The 24,430-nt window shown below is 34.7% G+C and overlaps 1 protein-coding gene across 4 annotated transcripts in view; it reads right to left on the minus strand.

Annotated features, from left to right (window-relative positions):
• LOC118193639 (uncharacterized) overlaps positions 1-24,417 on the minus strand; it is a 146,838-nt gene extending 122,421 nt beyond the window's left edge. For 2 of the 4 annotated variants that reach the window (XM_085808558.1, XM_085808557.1), the window contains exon 1: positions 23,663-24,402. In XM_085808558.1, coding sequence (XP_085664684.1) covers positions 23,663-24,298 — 636 coding nt within the window. In that variant the 5' untranslated portion in view covers positions 24,299-24,402. Of the gene's footprint in view, positions 1-23,662 lie in introns of all 4 variants that reach the window. The other 2 variants (XR_015038767.1, XM_085808559.1) reach the window with 2 other exon arrangements.
• Between the last annotated feature and the right edge of the window lie 13 nt (positions 24,418-24,430).

The following is a 24,430-nucleotide window of genomic DNA, read 5'->3' on the forward strand; positions in this document are numbered from 1 at the left end:
TTTCTTAAGTACGCATCTCATAGAATTTGCTGTACAATACCTTTTAACAGATTGCTTTCCAGTACGAACAATTCTTGCTTAAATAGTTTTATAAACGTATTTGTCAACAGAATTTAAATTTATGTTTACAATTAAATGTTATTGTATAGTTATTATATAGTTATTATATAGTTAGATAATATTTATAATTATTATAAATTTAGATACATCTAATAACTAGATTTCTTCACAGTAACTTTTACAGAAGTTTATGGATGAATAAATCCTTCATTTCCAAATACATTTATGAATAATTTAATGAATATTTACGTATTTTGTTAAAGGCAGATACATGCGTTTTGCAAGCATATGCATAAATACCAATATATATTTAATATTTTTTATTTTCGGCGTAGGCAAATCTTTCTGTGCATTCACAATCTTTTTCGAGTAAAGTAATTTACAATAATTTAGCATATACCAGAAAATTTTATATAAGAATGAAATAAATAACCAAACCAATGATGATAACAGATACCAAATAAAAAATATCTGTGGGGCGTTATAACGTATTACATTATACTATGAGCTTAAATCAAGATCTTAATCTCTTGTAACGATTCTATTAACACTGGCAAAACTTGATTGTTTGAAAATAAATATAACTTAATGCGTCGTTATCTAACTGATTCTTTGAAAGAAAGTGTAAGTGAAAATCCTCGGCTGCGAAATATTCGCCGAATTTCACGATTTATCTCTCCAGATGTTCCTTAATTTCCAATTATGCCATCCTTCCGGCGATGAAATAACTTATACTACGTGATGCAAGTAAAAATACTGAAATATTGAAGTGGCAAGATACACTTTAACGAATCTTTATATAAAATAACACACTATACCTAATATTTGAAGACTATTTTAAATCCGTTTTAGTTATACTTAATTTCAATGTACTCAATAAAGTGCTGACCTAATACATAATGAGATTATTAAAAAAATATGATTATAATTTGAAAGCATTCTTTTTCTATGATTAAGTTCTATAAATTATTCCATATAAATATCAGTTCAGCATTCAAGATTTTACGTATAATGATTCAAAATTGGTAACTCAGGCAGTTTTAGAGATATCCCTAACGCTCTCTGAAAAAATATCGAATGATCTTTCCACGTTCTTGCATAACCCTTAGCTGAATATTTATTACTAGTATTAGTCAAATAATTAATCATTTGAATTATATTTAGCGGAGAGCCAAAAATTGCTCCTGAGAAATTTTTCGTTGAATGCACTAACTCGTTATGGTTTCCAGACTCTGCAGATGACTATTGAAAGCGTTGAACGTTTTGTTATCTTGATTGGCTAAAGAAAGCTTTCAACGTTTTCTCCTCCTAAATTGCTTTTTGCCATGGAGGTAGGAAGTAAGACCTCCATCTTTTTGCAGAGGGGTTATATACATTACAAACCTGTTCAACTCTGCAGACGATCTACAACACAGGCGCGAAAAAATTCGCCAAATTTCCTACTTGGCGAAAGATGCAATGACGTTACTGAAACCTTTAGGTTTGCAAAGTATTTGAATATAATCTATGTATGTGCACCTTCTGTGCTGTAGAAATAACATTTTGATGAATGAAACGTGTCATGGTGAATCTGTAAATGTTACTTTTTCCTAAGATAAAAATATTAACCATTTTAATGCAGAAAAATTAAATATTACCCCAAAATGAAAATTTGACTACCGCCGAAATGGAATTGTGGCCCCTCCATTTTTCAATATTGATACTAATCGAAAAACGCTAAAAAAACAAAAGTGATATTCGGCAAATATTTATTTATAACATGATAAAGCACGCTATTTTTTTAAATCAGCAGAACTTCGAGGATGTATTCTATGTAGCAGCAGACTTTTCCAGTAAGGCACTGCCTTTTTTTATGAGATAATAAAGGGCTAAATTTGCTTATGTTGAACGAATAGACAGACATTTGTCAATAAACCGCCTTAACGTACTGAGAGTTATCGAAGATGGTAAAAGTTGCTTCCTAAAGTGTTAGTATTTTGTCAACAAACCTTTCAAAAAGTGAAGAAAGTTTAATTACTTTTGATGATGATAATTACTTTTGGAGGGTCGCATGTGACCTAAATTGATAATTTTCTGAATTTCATGCTTAGCAATTTTTAATCTATCTGGAGCTAGTCTCCTGGGCTTACATGAAACAGGAGGACCAATAGTTTCAATAAAATGCATAGTGTTATGCTTAACAGTCTCATTAAGATCAGGAAACTTAGACAACGAAGGATAGTTAGACAGTAATTTATCATAAACACAATTTGTAACAATTGTTTAACAGAATACAAATGTGTGTTAATTACATTGCAATTAGTTTTTAAATGCGTTTTTAAATCAACAAGCTTTTTGTTCCTTAAATCAGGTAATAAATCAGAGTAATGCAAAAAATCAGATCCAATAATATTTGTTGACACTTTACACACATAAAAAGTAAAATTAAAATTGCGATGTCAAAGGTCAATACTAAAGATTTTTGTCCGTAAACCGGAATAGGAGTACCATTGGGTGCAGAAAACATCATGACAGGTGTTTGACGCGCTTCCCGTTTGGTTGCTGAAAGAAGACTGACATCTGAGCCAGTGTCGCACAGAAATATTCTATTTGATTTTTTTGTCTCTAATGAAAAGGCGATGAGACTCAGAGGGTAAAGCGCAAGTCGCCATTACACTTTCCCTTGTTCGTTTCCCTGGAATGTACATGGTGCAACACGCTTTTTAGCTTTGTCGTTGAATTTGCGATGATACCAACAATAGTAACAATTCGAAGCTTCGAAGCAGCTTTAGCTGAAGGGCTTCGCTTCCTGTTATAGCGACTTTTGGGCCGCCCAGTCGGTATAGTGGTCAGGTAAGCAGACTGCGATGCCGAAGGGTCTGGGTTCGAATCCCGGAGAAGGCATGGTTGTAAATGTCCGTCCCTTCATAGGAAAGGCGATGGTGGCCCACCTATTAGGCGCCTTCATAGTAAAGGGACCACTACATCCGGCCTTGTATAGATTAATGGACTGGGTTACATTTGTAATTGTTCACAATCTGCCATTGGGGGGGGGGAATAGCGATTTTTGGAAACACTGCGTGATCTTCTTAGAGACAAAACCTCGCCACGCAATTTGCAGACCTCATCCAGTAGGGCATCCAATTTAGAATTCTCAGATACAATTGACAGATACAGGTGAAGAAACTTCGCTTACCTGAGCGGGTGTAACTTTCAATATTCTAACCGCAATGCTGGCAGCTTCCGACAAATCGAGCGGCTCAACCGACGCTAGGATAGACTGGACATTTGGCAGCATCTGCTGCACGAATAACTCCAGCAACAAAGAGTCAGCTACATTTGTATTTTTCAGCCCGCCTAGTCATGACACGAAGCAGTTCTGATGGCTTCCTGTCTCCAAGTTGCTCGCCGGCGAGTAATTTTCAGATTTCACTGATACTGCTTTCGCCATAGCGTTCCGTTATGGCAGCTTTGAGGTCTTCGTTAGAAGAATCTGTGCGTTCACAGAGTATGATAACTCGAACCAACGCAGCGCAGCAATTTCCGGCGGCAAATGAGTGACGCAGTTGTTGAATTTCGTCTTCGGCTCCGTAACAGGCTTGGGTGCGGCTAAAGCAAACGTTGATTCGCACATTGCAAACCACAGTGCCGGGTCAATAGGATTGTAAACTGGTGTCTTGACGGCTGCTATTTCCTCCATGTCAGTGGCTGAAGGGAAAAACACGAAAGTCCTGGAACCAAGCTCTTGAACGAACAACCAGAACCCAGCAAGTAGCCGGGTCGCCATTTTATGGTGCGTGGGCGTTATGGCTTGCTGTATATCCTTAAAAGACATGACTCCGTTTCGTTAAACATAACTTTATTCACTCACACCATAATTTTAAACACAACTATCATCACATAACGAAATAACATAACAGAAAACTACTAAACTAAAGTTCGTACATCCTACGCTCGAGCTAAAGGTGAAGTGGGCGAGTTCACTGCTGCGCTAGCAGTTTTTGCAAACACAACATGACGTGGTCTAGCGGCGCACGCAGCCGAACATCAGATTGCCACAATATGAAGCTGAAGAGAAATAAGGATAACTGATATCGCTGCCTCAAATTCTATGGAATAACAAGGTATGGAAAAAATGGATATTCAACAAATCTTCAACAAATACTAAAGATTTTTGTCCGTAAACCGGAATAGGAGTACCATTGGGTGCAGAAAACATCATGATAGGTGTTTGACGCGCTTCCCGTTTGGTTGCTGAAAGAAGACTGACATCTGAGCCAGTGTCGCACAAAAGACCTCAAAACAAATCAAATGTTTACTACTTAAAAAATACATTCGTTGTACTTAAGGACGAATGCAATGATGATACAAAACCAGAGGAAAAATGCTTTCATAAGAAAATCGAACCGAAGAAAAGACCCGTCAAGAAAAACATCTAAACCGCAGGAGCTTCCTGAAATTGCCAAGGAAGTTCTCTCTGTCGGTGCGAAATCCAAGCCTCAGTGAGCAAGCACCAAATGCTGTAGATAATGACGCCTTCCAGTACTCACACAGGAAGTCTAAAATTCCACCCATTACTCTGCTATTACCAGGAAACAATTAAGCTACTAAATGATGAAAAATTCCTAGATTTCAAAGCAAGCATTGTAGAGATATTAGGTTACTTCGAAGCAGGAGAGATGAAAAATGATGGATGCCCTCGCCGGGTCTCAAACCATGGACTTTGGAATACGTGACGAGCGTGCTGACGACTGCAAAATGAAGGCATGCTAAGAAGGCGGGAGAAATACCGGTGAACAATCATTTTGACATTAAAATCTTTAATCGGAAGCTCATCGAAAAGTTACGGCTTTCTTCAACGAAAGGACATCAAATACTACACCCGTGTCTTGCTAGATGACAAAACACTAAAACGTTGTCATCAAAAGTATCCCGTCATATACCTCACTGACGGAAGTTGCAGAAGCACTCACTGAACGAACTAGTATATCAAACGGGGAATGCAGTGCGACTTACCTAACGCAGGGGACCAGATGTTACCAAAATGTTTTCCACGTATTTGTGGATTACTCGCCCGCAAACGGACGACTAATCCACAAATACTGGAAAAAAATCCAGTCTAAATGTTTGATCCTCAAGAAGCTACTTAACTGCACTAACATCCCGGGCAGAAGCCATGACATACAAAACTTTTTCTTTTCAATCGAAAACATCTCTGTGTCTTTAAAAGTGACCTCAGATCATATTCCAGTAACTGCCAGGTTAGGCAGAGATCCTCAGAACTTCCAACGCCACAGAAAACAGTAAACTGAAAACACTTTCATAATACTGACCTGACTTCCACTTTCAACACGGGTACTTTGAAAGTGAGAATGATATTGACGCTGCAGTACAAAATTTTGCTGCAAAACTCCAGGATTTCCAACAGCAAGCCATGTTCACCACCAATGATAAATACTCGGACGGGAAAGTATCAAGATCCTGCAAGTATCAGATGTGAGCCAGTGCAGATTATCAGGCTCCGAAAACAATATATGGCGAACTGCAGCCCTGTCCTTAAAACAAACATAAATAGATTTATAAGACAAATTAAATTACTTATCACTGAACACAGGAAAGAATTACGGTGTACTAAAATTGATAACCTTAATCTTGATGATTTTTTTGACTTTGCAAGAAATCTCAAATGTGAATTCCGCGTTCTTAGGCCTATCAAAACGCTGAATGCATATGCATGTTCAGAGCAAGAAACATCGGACACTTTTATGAACAATTTATGTCGAATTTCTTCCCAGACAACGAGGACTCTGATAAAAACATTAAAGATTCGGTCCAAGAGTGGCTCGAATCTCACTCCATCGAATAATTTGATTAAACTCACTAGTCATGGACATCAAAACGCGCACATCCAAAGGCGCTCGGAAGTGATGCAATTACCAATAGAATGATGAAATGGCTCCCACACTGCCTAGTTATAAAATTGACAAGTGTCTGCATGTCTCACCAGATCCTATTTTCGGAGAACACAGAAGCAAGCGAATATATTTTTAATACGAAAACCTGGCAGATCACTAGACGATTCTGCACACTACAGACCAATAAGTCTCTTGACGACACTGGGTAAGATCTTAGAACGAATTATTTACAAATAGACGGAAGCTGCATATTGAATAGATCGCAGCTGAGCAGCATGGATTCCGACAAGGCCTACGCACCAACTCATCATGATTACAGAATACATAGGTGTGGCTCTCCAAAATAAATCCAACGTAGCTATCCTTATGCTATACGTGGCCAACGATTTTTATCGTATCTGGTATGAGAAATTCATCTATAAACATGCAAAGATGAATCTTCCCACAGATCCTAGCTTCGTTCCTTGACAGCCAGCCTTTCTCAGTGCAACAGGGAGTCTGTATCTCAAACCCTCATCCGATCCTTGCGAGTGTTCAATAAGGACTTGCTTCCTGTGGAGCATCTGTCTCACATTCTTGGACCACTGCTTAAAAACATCTATGAAAGTAACTTTCCAAAATTTATGAATGATCCAAATACCATGCTTGCATGTTATGCAGATGACGCCGCCATAATTGTCAGATCCAGACAACCCAACCATTCTCTTGAAAGAATTCAAGATAAAGTTCAAGAAATTGAAAAGTGGTATAAGAAATGGAGAGTGAAAATAAGCCCAAAGAAATTCAAAATTCTTGCTATTAGAAAATTTAAAATCAAAGATATTTTTGACTGCAACGCAAAACGTTTTGGAAAACAGGTTCCAATAGTAAATTCAGCAAAATAACCTTGGAGTAATTTCTAAAGCATTTTTTACTTGGTCTGCACACATTAATAGTGTTGGTGGAAAAGCCTACGGAATTATTCGCCAACTGTACCCGCTTTTAGCAAAGGACTCAGGACTGAAACTGGCACGAAAGAGGAGACATAATCCGCCCAATGATCACATACGCATCTTCTGTCTGTGCGAATGCAAAATATAGTGAGATCAAGAAATTACACGTTCTGCAAAATAAATTCCTCAGAAGTATCAAGAATGACCTATATTTTATTAGAAATGAAAATCATCATGACCTAAAAGTGGATAAAATCAAAGACTATCTCTGTAAATTAAATGAACATTTCTATAGGAAAGCTACAGCTAATAGGATGGCTTTGCAGAAAAACTTAACTACGAAATAATCTTGGAAGATAAGTTCATCAGTCCATACGCTGCCTGTTTGCTTAGGCAGGAAGAATAATAATCTTGACTTTCACCATTAATCATGTACATAGCATTCCATCAAAAATTGAGGTTGTACCCATTTCCTCTTTTGAGTAACAAAATTTGATCTAACATTAGCAGCTGAGTGACCTCGGCCAATCACCTTGCAGCAGGAGCATTTTGAAAATGAAATTTGGACGCAATTTATTTGCAATTTGGGATGTTAGACAGAAAAATTCTAATTAGCACCTTCATGCAGACCTTATTTTACACAATACTTTGAGGGGTTATAAGACTAATTTTAATCAAGTGCATGAACTTTCCACGAGATTTCAGTGCCTACGCTGATTGGTTACTGCCAGCTGCCTCTGCCTTCTACTGCTAGAACAGATGTTTCTCCATCAAAATTGCTTAATCCAGGCTTTTCAGCTTACACACATCAGGTGCCTGTATCCTCTTTCCGTGGACGTAGCCAGTGCGGTACACTTGTACCCCCTAAAGAATGCAATTTTCCCCCCGTTTCTAAATATTAACCAGCAGAAGGCTGTCAAAGAATTTGCTCTTTCTCATTATTTTGTTAAGCTACTTCTTTATCTAAGCAAAAGTTGAGAGACAGACAGTTTTTTTTACCAGACTTCAGAGACTCTCACAGTTTGTCCTGCGAATAACCAACAGCTGGCCTACTATATGGGGCTAACGGATAATGGCTAATTAGTTGTAATTTCAAGAATTTCCTATAGACAGCATTATCTATTTGCCCAATCGATTCACAAATGAATATCTTTTTGCCATTTACACTCTTGGGACCCTTGAGCAGAACCCCTCCTGGATACTACTGATGAAACGACGTCATTCGAAAGTTTTAGATCACTATCTTGGATAATGAGCAGGGAACGAACGTTATTTGCAGTACTGCCTGAATGTAGAGATTACCAAAGCTCGTAGTGATAGTTAAAGAACCAATCTCTGTAAAAAAGACTAATTCGTTGAATCTATTCAGAGAATATTCGCACGTGGAACTCTTAAGATTTTTGTCAATCAATAAGAGAATTAAAAAAAAATATCTTAATACTGGCAATGCAAATCCCTGATCCGTCCATCAACCACCGGTCCCTATGTTTGTATTTACCTCTAATACGGATTTTTCACGTATTCTCTCCGCTTCTACATTTTACAAACATATATAAAACTAATGCTCATTATTTCTGTTTTTCAGTCTTCCATGTCAATCTAATCTAATGCTTTGTAATGTGGCTCATAACAATTTAATACAAATACTGATTTCTGGCATTGTAAATGATACGATGGATCTGAGTAAATTTCGAGATGCGTTAATGCAGCTTATTACTATTTGTGATTACAGCCGATGTAAAGCAAAATACAACTGAGCGTTGCTTAGAATAACTCAGAATAGTTACTTTGTGGCAGGGACAGATAGAAATTGCCCCATGCCGTAGGTAGAATATTCTTTTAGGAGGCCTTTCCATTTTTTCTTTTAATGCCTTTTTTCCCTATCCTTTGCGAAGCAATGTCATGAAGAGTTACGGCTTAAGTTTGGGGCCAATATGAGACATAGACCTGAGTGCCTTGTGGGCCTAAGCTGTAACTAAGCCTTGTTGTTGGATTTGTTAAATCAAAGTTGAGCATACAGCTAATTTAGGTGTAACTTTAAATAATTAGCTAACTAAAGTTATTCTAATGAGACTAATATACAGGAGGAAAACAAAGGAAGGCAGACAATTACTGAATTTAATTCACACTCATAACATTTTTTGAAGTTACCAGTAAGTAATAAAGCTAAATGTAACAAAATTTGTAGTTGACATATAAAATTTCTGCCCTCAGCCATAGTTTGATTTGTGTTGTGTGTATTAGAACAATTACCCAAACTATTTTTCCTTATTCCTGGAACAGCTAGATGGATGATTTGAAGAACCTTTCTTTCATCTTTACTACCAAAGAAATTGCAAATTAGAAAATGGGTATTGATTAAATACCAATACAGTAAGATTAGTAGAGTAAGATTGATTAAATATCAATTTAAGTGTTGTATGCTGCTATAATTGCCATGAAAATGACAAAATGTTAAATAAAAACAACCAACGGTTAAAAAAATAAGACACATAAGGACTTTTAATGGAGGCCCTGCATATGCATGTATCAAAAAAAAAATTTAATTTGAGGCTCCTTAACTTTTATTTGGAAAGTATACCTTTTCAAGTTTCGTTTATTTCTAGAGTATATCAATTCGATTTCGACTGCACATCAGCTAAAATTTAATGTGTGAAGCAGCTTTTATTAAAAAATGTCTAACTACAGCATACTTCTATAAAATAGGCGAACATAATTAATATTTCACTAATTATATTATTATACAATAATCAATAACATTATTAAATAATAACACTCCCTAGAGAAAAAAATTAAAAGTTTTGTACTCAATTTCTAATTTTCAATCCGGAACCCCTTTCATGTAACGCTTATTACTTTCATCGAGAAACATAGTCTTCATGGCTTAACATTTAACTTAATGGCTTATCGTGTGCCCCTTATTTTAAACACCATAAAGTTAACTGTTAAAAGGAAATATTTAAGCCATGCTCTGTAGTACGATTAAAGTAAAATAAAATTGCAAAGTAAAAGATTAAGGAATAAAATTTTAATTCATTTAATGAAATTGGAAATTTGTGTAATAGGAAGATAAATGTGAAATAAGTATTAGGGAAAATAAAGAGTTATTTGAAATTAATAGACAATGGCCCGAACGTATGCTCCATACTAAAATTTGAATATTTTTTTTAAAAAAGGAAGAAAGTAGGATAAAATAATTAGTCAAAGAAAGCAGAACTACTACTAAACACAAGAAGCACAAAAAATAAATAAAGGAAACAAAAGTAACAAAATAATTAATAAACAGATTAGCAATTAAATAGCAGCAGGGAAGTATTACTAACAAAATGAAAACTAGCAAAGAAGATAAAAATTTCCAGCGAATACAAAAGCACATCAAATACACATTTAGATTTTTGACAGAATATAATGAATTAAATTTTTCTCTAAAATAATTTGAAATTATATAGTTACATTCTAAAAACATTAATGAAGAATAAAACTGAATACTATAAGCATTTATTTTCTGTACTTTTGAGCACCGTTTCAGATAGTATATAATGTCAAGAAGCGATTATACTGATAGTCTGACAGTATCTTGGTATCACTCCCGTTATCAGATAAAACGGCAGCAGCATTAGCTCCTTGCAATTAACACCATGAGGGATCAACTAGTCAGAATCATGGCTGTAATAAAGACATTTTCTTTCCCAGTTCAATGACACTTGTAAAAAAAGCACGAAGGTATCATTATCTCAACTAAAGTTATGCTTTTTCCTGGAGTATTTCTTTCCTGTAGCAGATAGAACTCTGTTACAGTTTTCGGAAAAAGAAGAAAGAAAAAATCGGCAACATGAGAGAATTAATACTGGACGACTATAAAGAAGTGACAATTTTTCCCCCCTCTCACAAACCAAGCATGCTCAAGGGCTCACTCTACAAGGTCTCAATCATGAGTATTCTTGAGAGTCCATTTAATACCATGTACAGGTTAGGCTATTTAGTAAAACAGCAAAACACATTAAAGCTATCTACCTATAGAGAGGAAAATGTTTTTGTGAAACTATCTAAAAGAAACTGGCTCGTCTTCCCATTACACCTGGGAAAAACTACGAAAACCAACCAATCCATTCATCTGGATTTGAATTCGGGCCAAAGAAAAAAATACTAGAATATAGTGGTCTTAACCCCTCAGCCATTCGTAGGGGTACATTGTGCAGAGTTAAAACTTTGTTACACTCAAATGTGACAGAAAATCGCTTGAATGGCTTAAGCATGTTTGTACATCAAAAGCTAGTTCAGGTAAGAAGAATCGAAATAGTAAAGGAAATTCTAGAAATATTTAGCTCATACAAGAAGCAAAGTTGCTGTAGTACAAGCTTAAGGCTAAGTTAGTCTGCAGGAAAGGAAAAAAAAAATCAGGAGTCTCTTTATTCCAGTTTCTTAGCCTTCAACAGTCTGCTTACACTCATGTATTCTATTCCATTGTTTATTAATTATGACAAAGCACGTAACAAAGGCTCTCTGTCTATGAGAAGGTATACTTTTTTGGAGAAATTTCTAAGGAAAGCTGCTTCTTATCCACTTTACTCATGAGAAAAACAAGATAGCGATCATGCAGCCAATTCCTTCACCGGGATACGAAATCTTCAGCCGAATTATATGTGAATACCATTTGTAACTGCTTGTGCATGCTGGGTGCATTCGAATCCATTCTTAATTTGGTTTTTTTTTTTTTTTTTTTTTTTTTAGTTTAAGGATGTTAGTATCCCTCTCACTTGGATCTTGCTACGCTAATGTCTCTTTTTTCTAATATAAAGTTTTCTCCAGTGTGGAAACATGTGATCTAGACTAGAAGAGAAACACGCTAATGTGACAATCAAAATCGTAAAAACAACCTTGTATTTAGCGTAAGTATAATGAAACAATCGATTTCGAGGGCAGCTAAAGGTCCCTCCTCATCAGGAGAAAGAAATACCTAGAAAGAAGAAAATAAAGGAGAAGGAGTCTCAGAAACACGTGGTCCTTATCAGCACTGCACGTGGTTATAACTGAATTTTTAATCAGAGTTGCACTGGCCGCCTACTTTTACCGAGCCAGGCTATCTGATCAAGCATAAAGGACAAGAAAAATTAGCGAAGTTAAAATAGGGAACGAGGGGCAAAAGCACCTTCACGCTCAAAATCTGAACTTCAAATAATGGAAAGCAACCACTGAACGGATTTTTATACCCTCTAGTAGTACCAAATGCGAGGAGGTAACGCCATCTATCGGCAAAAATAACTGAATTAAGATAGTAGAATTTTAAAGGCATTAGGAAGGACTGGATTGGCCTTCAAATCATTAACTAAACCTGCTAAATCTTTATGAATGTGAAAAGCCTCAAGAAAATCCAATTCACCTATGGAAGAAGCCTTTTGGATAATTTTTGCAGACCCAAAGTCAAAATTATGGTTAAATGTCCAACTATGATACGCTATTGAAGACTTGTTAATTTCGCCTTCTTCTGACATAAGATTCATGTTCCTTGATACGAAACTTCAACGCTCTTTTTGTTTGGCCAATATATCTTAAACCACACTGACACGATATACTATAAATTCCCCAAGAATTCAAGACAGAAACGCAATCTTTTAGAATCGAAGTGGTAAGTGCATTTTATTTTATTATTGTTCTTATTTTGTAGAATGTTATGTGCATTTTTTTTACTATGAATTTCTGTCGTTATTGTTGTTTTTTGAATTGCTTGTAATTTATTTTACTTTATTTTGTTGATTAGTGCGCAATGCCTAGATTGTGCAATTTGTAGACTTTTTTTTAAGTTTAAACAGAACTCTGTGTATATGGTATTATTTGAAATTTATTGTTGTTATGTTAATTTATTTAAGCGAGAGGTGCATAGTTCATAGATTCCTCTTCGCTGCATAGATTGTGCAATTCTGTGATTTTTTTTTTTTTTTTTTTTTAAAGTTAAAAGAGATCTCTGTTTTTGCCAAATATTTTTGGTTAGAAACTTTACGATTTTGCTATCTAGATTTTTTGTTTTGGATTTTTAGCTTGAATTTTGTGTTAAAAACGTGGTTTTTCCACCTGTAAAAACCCGTGTTTTTGGAGACATTTTAGGCTTAAAGTTCAAAAAGTAAACAAAAAATTTAGATAGTAACATGGCAACGTGGAGATTCTCGCCAAAAATATTTGCCGAGAAATTTGTCTTATGTACGCCCAAGCGAGGGCGTACATAAGAGTAGTTCCAAGCTCTCTTGCCCAACCAATGAAAACCAGAACCAAAATTATACTTTTGTGCTTCAAAAATTTATCCATTTTCCCTCCCTTTTTTATCCTCAACACAGCACTTCAGATCTGGAGCTGATTCTATCCTTTCTGAAAGGCTAAATGTTAGCAACATAAGGCATGCATAAATTACATAACTTCTTTCTTATGCAGAAGTTAAAATAAAATAAGCATAGTACTACTCAATTGTCTATAGAACATACATTTTTGACATCCAAACCAATATTCATAATATAAGAAATTACTTGCATACATTTTTATAGCGCACCTCATTGTAACCACACTATCTATAACACAAGTACACATTTTGCAATAAATGAAAATTTACAATGCTTCATATTAATGAAAAAATATATCAACAAAACAGCAAGAGAGAAAACAACAGGATGTGCTGCAAGTATTATCATGGTAGTGTTGGACATAAGGATGAAACGAAAGATTGTTAAGAGTCAATCAGTCCTGATAAATATGACCTTGAAGAGAATTTTACACATCATACTCGGACAATGCAGAATAAAGGAAAATCAGCAGTATATATATAAAAAAAAAGGTACTTTTCCGTTTCGCCGGCGCAAATCTCGCCAAACAGACTTTATTGGCGACATGATACAGTATACACGTAAAAAATGTTAACAAAAGTTAGTTCTAAGAATTTTTTATTTTGAAGGCATAAACATTTTAATATAGTTCAAAATTTTATAAAAAGCTAATAAATAAAGAAAATGAATTCATAAAAAGACATTAATTTAAGAATTAACTATGCTTTCATGGTTCAACATCCTGTTTCACCGGTTCATATCACGCAACCCCCAAGAGATCTCATCTCACGTAAACTGCGCTACAAAAATCTAATTCTCTCAGTATTTATCTGCTTTAATTTCAAGTTAAATCTTAATTTAGAATACAAGTTTAAAATGCAAGAATTATATCAATTTGTATGAATAGCTTACTCAGAAATTATGTAAGACCACAGTGCTTTACTTCGTTAGTGCATTCTCATTAGAATTGATGAATGTAACCCTTGCCTTTTCCATATTTTCACCTTCGGGTGAGCGGTGTGATTGCATCCTAATTGACTTAATTACCGCGAATGGCCTTAGGGCATAAAATTGAGCTATCTGGTAAAAATTCTATGTAATTTTATCATTAACTCATTTATTACTACATAAAATCTAAAAATAACACATTTAGGATATTTGTTTTATGTTATCATTCATGCTTCTTAGATAAAACGGTAGTTTTACGTTTTGGCGGCGCGAATGGCCTTAGGGCATAAAATTGAGCTATCTGGTAAAAGTTCTATGTAATTTTATGCCAGTATTGAAACAAACAATCAATCTGATCAGAAATGTCTTCGACTTGTTTTGAAAATGAAGCGTAAAAGGTTACCAGAGAGGATATTGCCTTTGGCGTCAGTTGTACCACTATTGGCGACTTTATCTCCTGCGCCGGCAAAACGGAAAAGTACCTAAAAAATATTCCTTCCCAAAATAAATTTATGCATTATTATAACTGCTAGCAAGGCCCTCTGAAGTTCTTTTGAAACAAGAGGCGCACCGAATGCTCATCCGTGTGGTAAAATGTCACTGGTCATGTATCTTTCAACAAAATATTACTGAAAAGAATGAAATATTGCTAATAAACTAATGAATATATTGCCTTTTCTATTTAGATGAAACAAAAAGTAAGTATTAATACCAAATTAACTTAGAATTGGTAGTATTCAAAAAATAAAATCAGCCTAATTTTTGGTTTGCAACTTAATGAATAATTTAAATTAATTTATTTATTTGGATGAGCTACCTATATAGGCTTCATTAAAGAAAACTCTATAAGTCTAGCAAAAGCAATAAAATTACAGTTGTGGAACTATGATTTTGCCTACTTTAATAAAACCCTTAACTCCTATATGCTAACAAATGTTAAAGCTGTTAGGACAGCTGCAGACTTGTAATTTTGCACTGATTTTATACAATTACACTGGTTATCTAAATTCAATGATCCTGAGGAAAAAATATGGTAAGATAATGTTGCAAACAAGGGCGAATGCTGGAATTATTTATGTTAATTCAATAAACTGAACACAAAACTGCATGCCGTGCATATGTTAGCGCCTGAATTATGCAAATTCGGTGACTGAGAATGTGGTGTGCGAATGACACATGTTGGAATTCTGGTCTTAGTGCTGTTTAAAGAGAATCAATCTGGTTTCTGAGAGTGATTAGTATTCAGTAATTATAGCTAAAAGGCATAACTGAAGGTCAAAAGTGGCAAATAATTGGTTGAATCCAGGGAAGTCAAACACAAATGGAAGTAGCCCAAGATTTGAATATTTCTCAAAGTGTCATATCAAGAATTTGGAGCTGCTTTTGACTGAGAGAAACCAACTGCATTAGAACACCATTTTCTGTCATTACCGGCTTGAAGAAACCATGAAGTGACAACAAGAGATTTGGCGGTTAGAGAAGATTTAAGGGTGCCACTTGGATTATCGCTAAGTTGTTGTTTCATTTATGGTAACCTGAGCAGTTGAATTTTATGGAAACCCTATTATGACTTAATTGGTTGCATGATTCTGGTCAATTTGATTAATGGGAAAAGATTTGGAAACTGTGCGTCAGATTTTTGATAAGTACATTGTTATTTTGTAGTTTATACAGTAAAATGGCTGAATGTGGTAAGACTAATTTGAAGTTTCTGTACGATTTAGAACGGAAGGGAAAAGAGCATTAATTGACTGGTGTGTAAATGAAGGTTTACTTAGTAGCCATTATTAAGTGTCCTGTTTGTAGGAAAGAAATGCGTATGGTCGAATGTCGGATGATACTGGCAGTATGGAGGATATTTTTTAATCTTATTTTTGTGAATTTATGTGGCAGCGCAAGTATACAGATTTTAGTTCAGATCAATTTAGGAAGTTTTTGGATGCTGTTAATGAATTTTATTCAACTGAATACACGTAAATATTTCCTTTGTGTAGTGCTAATATGAATTTCCTTTTTTATGTTATTTCATTGCTTGATTTAAAATGTAGTTTAGAGGTTATATACTACTGAGATTATATGAGAGATTTTTTTAAGTGAAAATAGGTTGATGTGCACATGGATACCGAGTTTCTGCAATTCTTTAACCTTGTTACTTTGGATTTGTGTAGGGGCCCAAAAATCGTCGCTACACAAAACCAAAATAACAAGACCAAGAATTGCACAAACTCAGTGTCCATGTAGCACTAAAAATCGCTAATTATAGCCAAGGGGAACTCGTAAATATATTTTCACCGAGATATGGTTTTAGACCGTAAGACTGCGACAGTCAGATTAGCCATTTTATTACTGCACAAAAGCTTAATGAGGTGGGACTGTATGTGAGAGAAACCAATGGTTTATGTCCTATTCACACCAGTTTCCAGAGCAGCACGTTTAAGCTGGTAGCATTGTCATGGTCAATGGATTCAAGACAACTGGGCTTGAATACTGTTTACTGATGAGTTCCAGACCTAGTCTGAACAGTGATTCTAGACGTGTTTTGATCTGGAGAGAGAAATGAACATGTAATTTGCTTTCCTCTGTCCGTGAATTATAACGTTTTTGCAACCGTGGTTTAATGGTTTGGGGAGAAATCATGACAAATGGCCGAACAGAGTTGGATATCTTTCAAGGAGATTCTGTAGACGCTAGGAGGTGTGTGGACAAGGTATTGAAATGCTAAGTTATACTGTTTAGGGGTGCTGTTGGCACAAAATTTTTGCTAATGGATGACAATGCTTGGCTTCATTGAGCATATGTGGTGTCCGAATACTTGTAAGACTGCTAGACTCGAGTGGCTACCTTACTCACTCAAATTGCACGTGATTCAAGCATATGCAGGATGCCTAACGGCACAGAATTTCAATGTGTCAGATTCCTCCCTGGACCTTTCAAGAGCTGAAAAGTGCACTTTCAGAAGAGTGGCGTGCAGTTCCACAAGACTTGATGATAGAAATATATTTATGGGTGCCCCTTGGCGAAAACTGGCGGTACATGGTTACCGAGTGTGCAATTCTTTGACCTTGTGTAGTGGCGATTTTTGTGCCAAAAATTTCCGCTACACAAAGACACAATAACAAGTCAAAGAATTGCACAAACTTGGTATCCATGTGTTATACACTTATAATGGCTACTAAGTAAACCTTCATTTATACACTAGTCAATTAATGCATTTCCCTTTCATTCCAAATTGTACAGAAACTTCAAATTAATCTTACCACATTCAGCCATTCTACCATGTAAACCAGAAAATAACAACATATTTCTTACCCAAAATCCGACACACACTTTCCAAATCTTTTCCCACAATTCCAATTGACTGCAATCATGCAACCAGTTATGTCGTAATAGGGTTTTCATAACATGCATCTACTCAGATTACGATAAATGAAACAACAACTTGGCGACAAATGAAACAACAACTTGGCGATAATACAAGGGGCACCCTTCAATCTACGACTTGATCAACATTTTGGTAAAGTCTAGGAAATCAAGATGTGAGGTATGCATATTTGTCCAAGGTGACCATACACTACCATATTAAAGAAAAGTTTTCCCCTAAAGAAGTGACTTAATTTTTTTCATCCTTTTCCAATTTACATAAATTTGTTTTCAATTTGAATGATTTGCGAATATCCAACTGTCAAACATTGTACTTTATGTTAACTAATGCTTTTGGAAAAATTTCTATTTTATAATTTTTCATTAAGTTATCATTAATGTTTCATTAAGTTCATATCAGTTGCATTTTATTTCTATCATATCCTTTAATTTTGATGACCAGTGTACTAAAGAAAAAGTTAGTTATGGCAGGCTGACAAACTCAAAATTTGAATACCAGTCAGTTTCCCAGAGGAAATTTTCAAAATATATTCATTTGAAAAGAAAATAGTCTCTGCCAGTTTCAAATTAGGTGTAAAACAAAACACATACACATAAAAAAACTTAGACTGATAATAGATTTCGCAAAAAATTCTCTTCATTTTAAGGGTCTCTAAATGTTTGTGTTTCTTCTTCCAAACAAGCAATCTTAGACTGGTATAAATTTTATATAACTCCATCACTAGCATAAATTTTGGACAATCCAAGATTGTTTCAATCGAAAAAGTAATCTTAGACCAGTGCAAATTTTGAACACATTTCAAGATGAGTCAGACATAGTACTCTTTTCCTCAGATTTTAAATAAAGCTCTGTCAGTTTCAAGGGTTCCCAGTCTTCAGATTATTAATAAAACACTGTCAATTTTCAAAGTAAGACGACCAGAAATAGATTCCACCCCCTAAAACTATAAATAAAAGCCTATCAATTTCAATGGTAATGACATGTAATATTAGGTTATGAGGTATTTTACGTTAATTAAGCTATTTTTATGATTTGGATCTATACAGTAAAAAGTCTGTAATCCAGACTCGTCAGCACTTCGGCGATTCTGGATTATAGATCATCAATTTAAATCTGGTAAGATGGCACGAAGAAATTATACAATTAAAAATATTAAACCGTAATTTATGAAATAAAGAGCAATTATGAAATAAAGAGCAATTATAATCTAAAGGGTATAAAATTTTACAAAAAAAAAACTTAATATTTATTTGTTTACTTTATTAAACATTTCTTTCAATGCGCGCATGCGTTATGCATGCACATTCTTCAAGCGCATGCGTAAAGTTTGTGGCTTTGAGGTCCGGATTATAGATCATTCCGGATAATGGACGTCCGGATTACGGACTTTGTACTGTATTACAATTCTATCCTCACCAGGATGCAAATAATTTACATCTATTTAAGGCCAGGGTTTTGAATATTTTACATATACAGCTTTTGCCAGTGACCCTTGCAACTCCACTTTCTATAACTCAGGTCAAACTAGTTAATATTCCAGTATTAACCATCTGCCAGCCAAAACTGCATTAAGTTGGCTTAGTTATGCCAAACACTGTAGACTCATGCTATGAATCCATTTTAGATTGTATTTTGAACTTTCTGTGGTAGATTTTAATTGCATGCTAAATTTATCTTCTGTCAGATTCAAGTTTAATAAAAAGGTTTATTTAAAATCTTTAAAGGACTTATAAATATGACCTTCAAAAGCCATATTTACACAGTGATAACTCGCTTGGCAGTGTAATAGGGTCTGAAGGATATTTTACCCAGTATTACACAGTTAGAACCCCAAAATAGGTTTATTTACAATTTGTTTTTTGGGTACTTTTCCGTTTTGCCGGCACAAATGATAAAGTCGCCAATAATAGTACAATTGATGCCAAATGGAATATCTTCGCTGGTAATCTTTTACCCTTCATTTTCAAAACAAGTCACAGGCATTTCTTATCAGATTAATTGTTTCTTTCAATACTGGCATACAATTACATAGAATTTTTACTAGTTAAATTTTACGCCCTAAGACTATTCATGGTAATTATTTAGGATGCAATCACACCACTCACTCGAAGGCAAAAATATAGAAAAGGCAAATTCAAGGGTCAAATACTTCAAATCTAATGCGAATGCACTAGCGAAGTAAAGCACTGTGGTTTTACATAATTTCTGAGTAAGCTATTCATACGAATTTAAATAATTCTTGCATTTAAACTCATATTCCATAAGATTTAATTTAAGATTTAACCTGAAATTAATGTAGATAATTACTGAGAGAATTAGATTTTTGTAGCATAGTTTACGTGTAATGAGATCACTTGGGGTCACGTGATACAAACCAGCGAATCAGGATCTTGAACCATGAAAGCATAGTAAATTCTTAAATTAATGTCTTTTTACAAATTTATTGTCTTTATTTTTTTGGTTTTTTACAAAATTTTAAAACCTTATTAAAATGTTTATGCCTTCAAAATAAAAAATTCTTAGAATTAACATTTGTTAACATTTTTTGGTACTATTCAGTTTTGAGCGCTGTAAAAAAATCGCCAAACTATTGTTGATGCCAATGCTGCCAAAAATAATTGCATCAAGAAAGGAAGTTTAACTATCTAAGATTAAACTATCTAAGATTGATGTTTTATCTTGATGTTTTAATTTAGATGAAAGGTTAATTTCATATAATACTTTTTTATTATTGTAATTTATACGAAAACGGCTAAACATGACTGAATGGAAACATAATAGTAAATAACTATTTCAGATCATTATTATAATTTATATAAAAATTGCTAAACATAACTGAATGGATGCCAGCATCGCTATTTCGCTACCAACTTATCGCTAAAGCATAATTTCATCTCGTTGGTTGTTCAAACGTATTTTTCTATAAGGAATGATACCTTTTCTTTGAAAATATTCTCGGTAAACTGCAGAATCACTCACTTATTTGTTTGCCACATTTTACAAGGGTAAAAACAATTGGATTTTTGTCAATTTTCTTTTACTTTTAAAGTGAAAATAGGTCGATGTGTTACATAGATAAAGGGTGTGCGCAGTGCCATATTTGTGCAATTCTAGGATTTTTTTTAAAGTGAAAATAGGTCGATGTGCACGTGGATACCAAGTATGTGCAATTCTTAAAAACGCGTCAAGCGGTGGGTGATTCTGCACTTTACCCAAAATTCTACTGCCGACTTTTTGTCATGGGCAATTCCCAAATTGTTAAATCCAGAGGATATCAAAAAAGGATTTAAAAATTAAACTAGTATTTCAATGGCGTCTTAAGAAATATAGAAATATATAAACTTACACAATCTGAAATCAACGCGTACACTAGATTTGGCGCGCTGTTAAATGGGCACGTTTGCTAGATTTGGCACTTTTGCGCATACATTTTCCCTGCAATTTTTTTACGGCAATCAAAACAGAATAGTACCCATTTTTTATGTGTATACTGTATGCTGTCGCCAACAAAGTCTGCTTGGCGAGATTTGTGACGGCAAAACGGAAAGGTACCTTTTTTGAGTAGAGTAGACTTTAAGGTACCCCTTGTATTATGGCGAAGTTGTTGTTTCATTTATGGTAGCCTGAGTAGTTGAACGTTACAGAAACCCTATTGTGACATAATCGGGTGCATGATTCTGGGAAATTTTGAATCATGGGATGGTTTTGTAAGCGTTTTTGTGGTGTGTGTTGGTTTGATACTTTACACGGTAGAATGACCGAATATAGTAAGATTAATTTGAAGTTTCTTTACGATTTGGAGCGAAAGGGGAAAAGAGCTTTAATTGACTGGTGTCTAAATGAAGGTTTACTTAGTAGCCATTATAAGTGTCCTGTATGTAGGAAGGATATGCGTCTAGTCGAACGTAAAAACCGTTTAGATGGATTTGAATGGGTTTGTAGGAAGAAAGGTTCAGATGGTTACTATGTGAAGCGTTCGATCAGAAAGAGTACCTGGTTTGAAATAAGTCATTTGAGTATGATTGATATTTTGATTTTTACGTGGCTCTGGGTGTACGAAGCGAACTCGAAAATCAAGGTAAGTGAATATTTGCTTTTGGTAGTGCTTAAATGTATAACATGTTTTTCCTTTTTTATGTTATTTTATTGTTTGGTTTAAAATGTATTTGAGATTATGTATTTTTTGTTTGTCTATATTGTAGAATTTGGTGCTCCTTTGACTTTTTAAGTGAAAATATATCGATGTGTACATGGACAAAGTAAAGGGAGTGCGCAATGCAAGTTTGTGCAATTCTGGGATTTTTTTTTAAGTGAAAATAGGTTGACGTGTACATGGATAAAGTCAAAAGATTGCGGAATACCATTTTTTTGCAATTCGTGGATTTTTTTTTTAAGTGAAAATAGGTCGACGTGTACATGGATAAATTCAAAGGAGTGCGCAATGCCATTTTTGTGCAATTGGGGGATTTTTTTTTTAAAGTGAAAATAAGTCTATGTGTACATGAATACCGAGTTTGTGCAATTGTTTGTCTTGATATTGTGGCTTTGTGTAGCAGCGATTTTTGGCGCATAATCGCCGCTTCGCCAGTCAAAATAACGAGTCAAAGAATTGCACAAAATCGGTATTCACGTACCGCCAAAAATCGCCAAGGGGTACACTATACTTTTACCCCCCCTTTTTTTTTGCCTAATTTTAAATTCTACATTGGCATGTTTTTCTTCCAGTTAAAGTCTGAATATGTTTTACACATTTAACAAGTTTTTTTTATTAATTCTGATGTTAACTATAAAAGTCAATTTTAGGACTAATGAGCAGAACTCCTATTCATAAAGCAAGTTTTCAACAAGTTTCTGAATAATACAGCTAGACTGATCAAAATGTTATCATCAAAAAACAACTGGGTTAGAGAAGATTTAAGGGTGACAAGTTATTGTTTCACTTATGATAACCCGAGTAATTGAATGCTATGGAAACCCTATTATGATGTAATTGGTTGCATGATTACGGTCAATCTGAATAATGGGAAAAGGTTTGGAAAAGTTTATGCGTGTCGGATTTTGGATAAGAAGTATGTTATTTTGTGGTTTACGAAGTAGAATGGATGAATGTGGCAATATTAATTTGAAGTTTCTGTACAATTTGGAGCGAAAGGGGGACACAGCATTAATTGACTGGTGTGTAAATGAAGGTTTACTTAGTACCTATTTACAAGTGTCCTGTTCATAGGAAGGAAATGCACATGGTCGAACGTTGGACCGGCACTGTGGAGGATATTTTTGTGAATTTATATGGTGACGTCACTATGCAGATTCTAGTTCAAATCATTTAGCTTGACTGAAATTGAGTTTTTGTTTGACTGAAGAGGCGGAAATTCGTAAATAAGGTAAGTGGATATTTCCTTCGTGTAGTGCTGACTTTCCTTTTTTATGTTATTTCATTGTTTGATTTAAAATGTAGTTTATTTAGACTATATATTTTTTATTCGTTGCCCCTTTGACTTTTTTAAGTGTCTATAGATCGATGTGTACATGGTCAAAGTCAAGGGAGTGCGCCATGCCTAGTTTGTGCAATTCTCTGATTTTTTGTTAAAGTGAAAATAGGTCAATGCGTACATGGATGCTGAGTTTGTGCAATTCTTTGACCTTGTTATTTAGGATTTGTGTAGCGGCGATTTTTGCGTCAAAAATTCTTTGACTCGTTATTTTGGACAAAGCCAAAATAACAAGTCAAAGAATTGCACAAACTCGATATCCATGTGTAGATCGACCAATTTTCACTTAAAAAAAATCAGAGAATTCACAAACTAGGCATTGTGCACTCCCTTGACTTTGCCCATTCACCGCTAAAAAGCCAAAATAACAAGGTCAAAGAATTGCACAAACTCGGTGTCCATGTACCGCTAATTATCACCAAGGGGCACCCATAAATATATTTTTACCAACAACTCTTAAAGGGAAGCTCAGACATTATTATAAATCAGAATGATGTTTATAATGGCTACATAATATATTCCTTAGACATATTTTACACCTATTAAAAATATATAACCTTTCAGTGACAAACACACTAAAATTTAATGTAAACACTAATATCCACAATAAAATATATGAAATGAAAACTATTTGATTTTCACTTACAAGAGTTAAAAAATCAGACTCATCTTTATTAGGCACAGGAATAACTTCATTATTGATTTTTTGACTTCGTAAAATGTTACTCTGATTATGAAAATATCCACAACTCTCAACAACATTTCCATTAATTTCTTCGATGGAATTTACGGTCTTTCCAGTTATGAAATTATCGTTACGGCAATTTATGTTTAATTTCTCACATTTCATTGCAACGTAACAACACGGATCCTCGTTCTTACTATTACCTACAGAAGAAAGTTCCATTGTACCTTTAGTACTATCATAATCATCAACGGAATCTTGAACATCCTTTACACAATTTAAATCATTACTGGCACGAGCGTCCTTCACCTCTACAAAAGAATCTGACATAATTTTTTCGTGAACTTCCTCAGAAGTCTCAGTACTAGAATTTTCAGCTGAATCATTCGCAAATCGTACTCTTTTTATTTGCTTCTTATATTTCGATTCCGGTGCTGTTTCCCATTGTAAAGATAACAAATGTTTAAGAGGACGACTGGTCACTTCCTTTTCTTTTACATAAGCTGATGCCTCATTACATGTTATTTCTTCCTCCTCAGATTTGCAAGCATTATTGTTTTCTAAACTACTGGATGAACACAACGTTTCTTCAAACATACTGTTTACTTCCTAAACACATTTCAAATTATTAGAACAAAATCACAGCAGGCACGTTCATTTCCGATGTAAACAACAACACTCTCTTATACCGGAACACCATGTACCATTTCCGGTTTTATTTTCTGAATG

Source organism: Stegodyphus dumicola, chromosome X1, assembly GCF_044657685.1.
Source record: "Stegodyphus dumicola isolate Sdum_Otavi_A_Nest chromosome X1, ASM4465768v1".
Lineage (NCBI taxonomy): Eukaryota > Metazoa > Arthropoda > Arachnida > Araneae > Eresidae > Stegodyphus > Stegodyphus dumicola.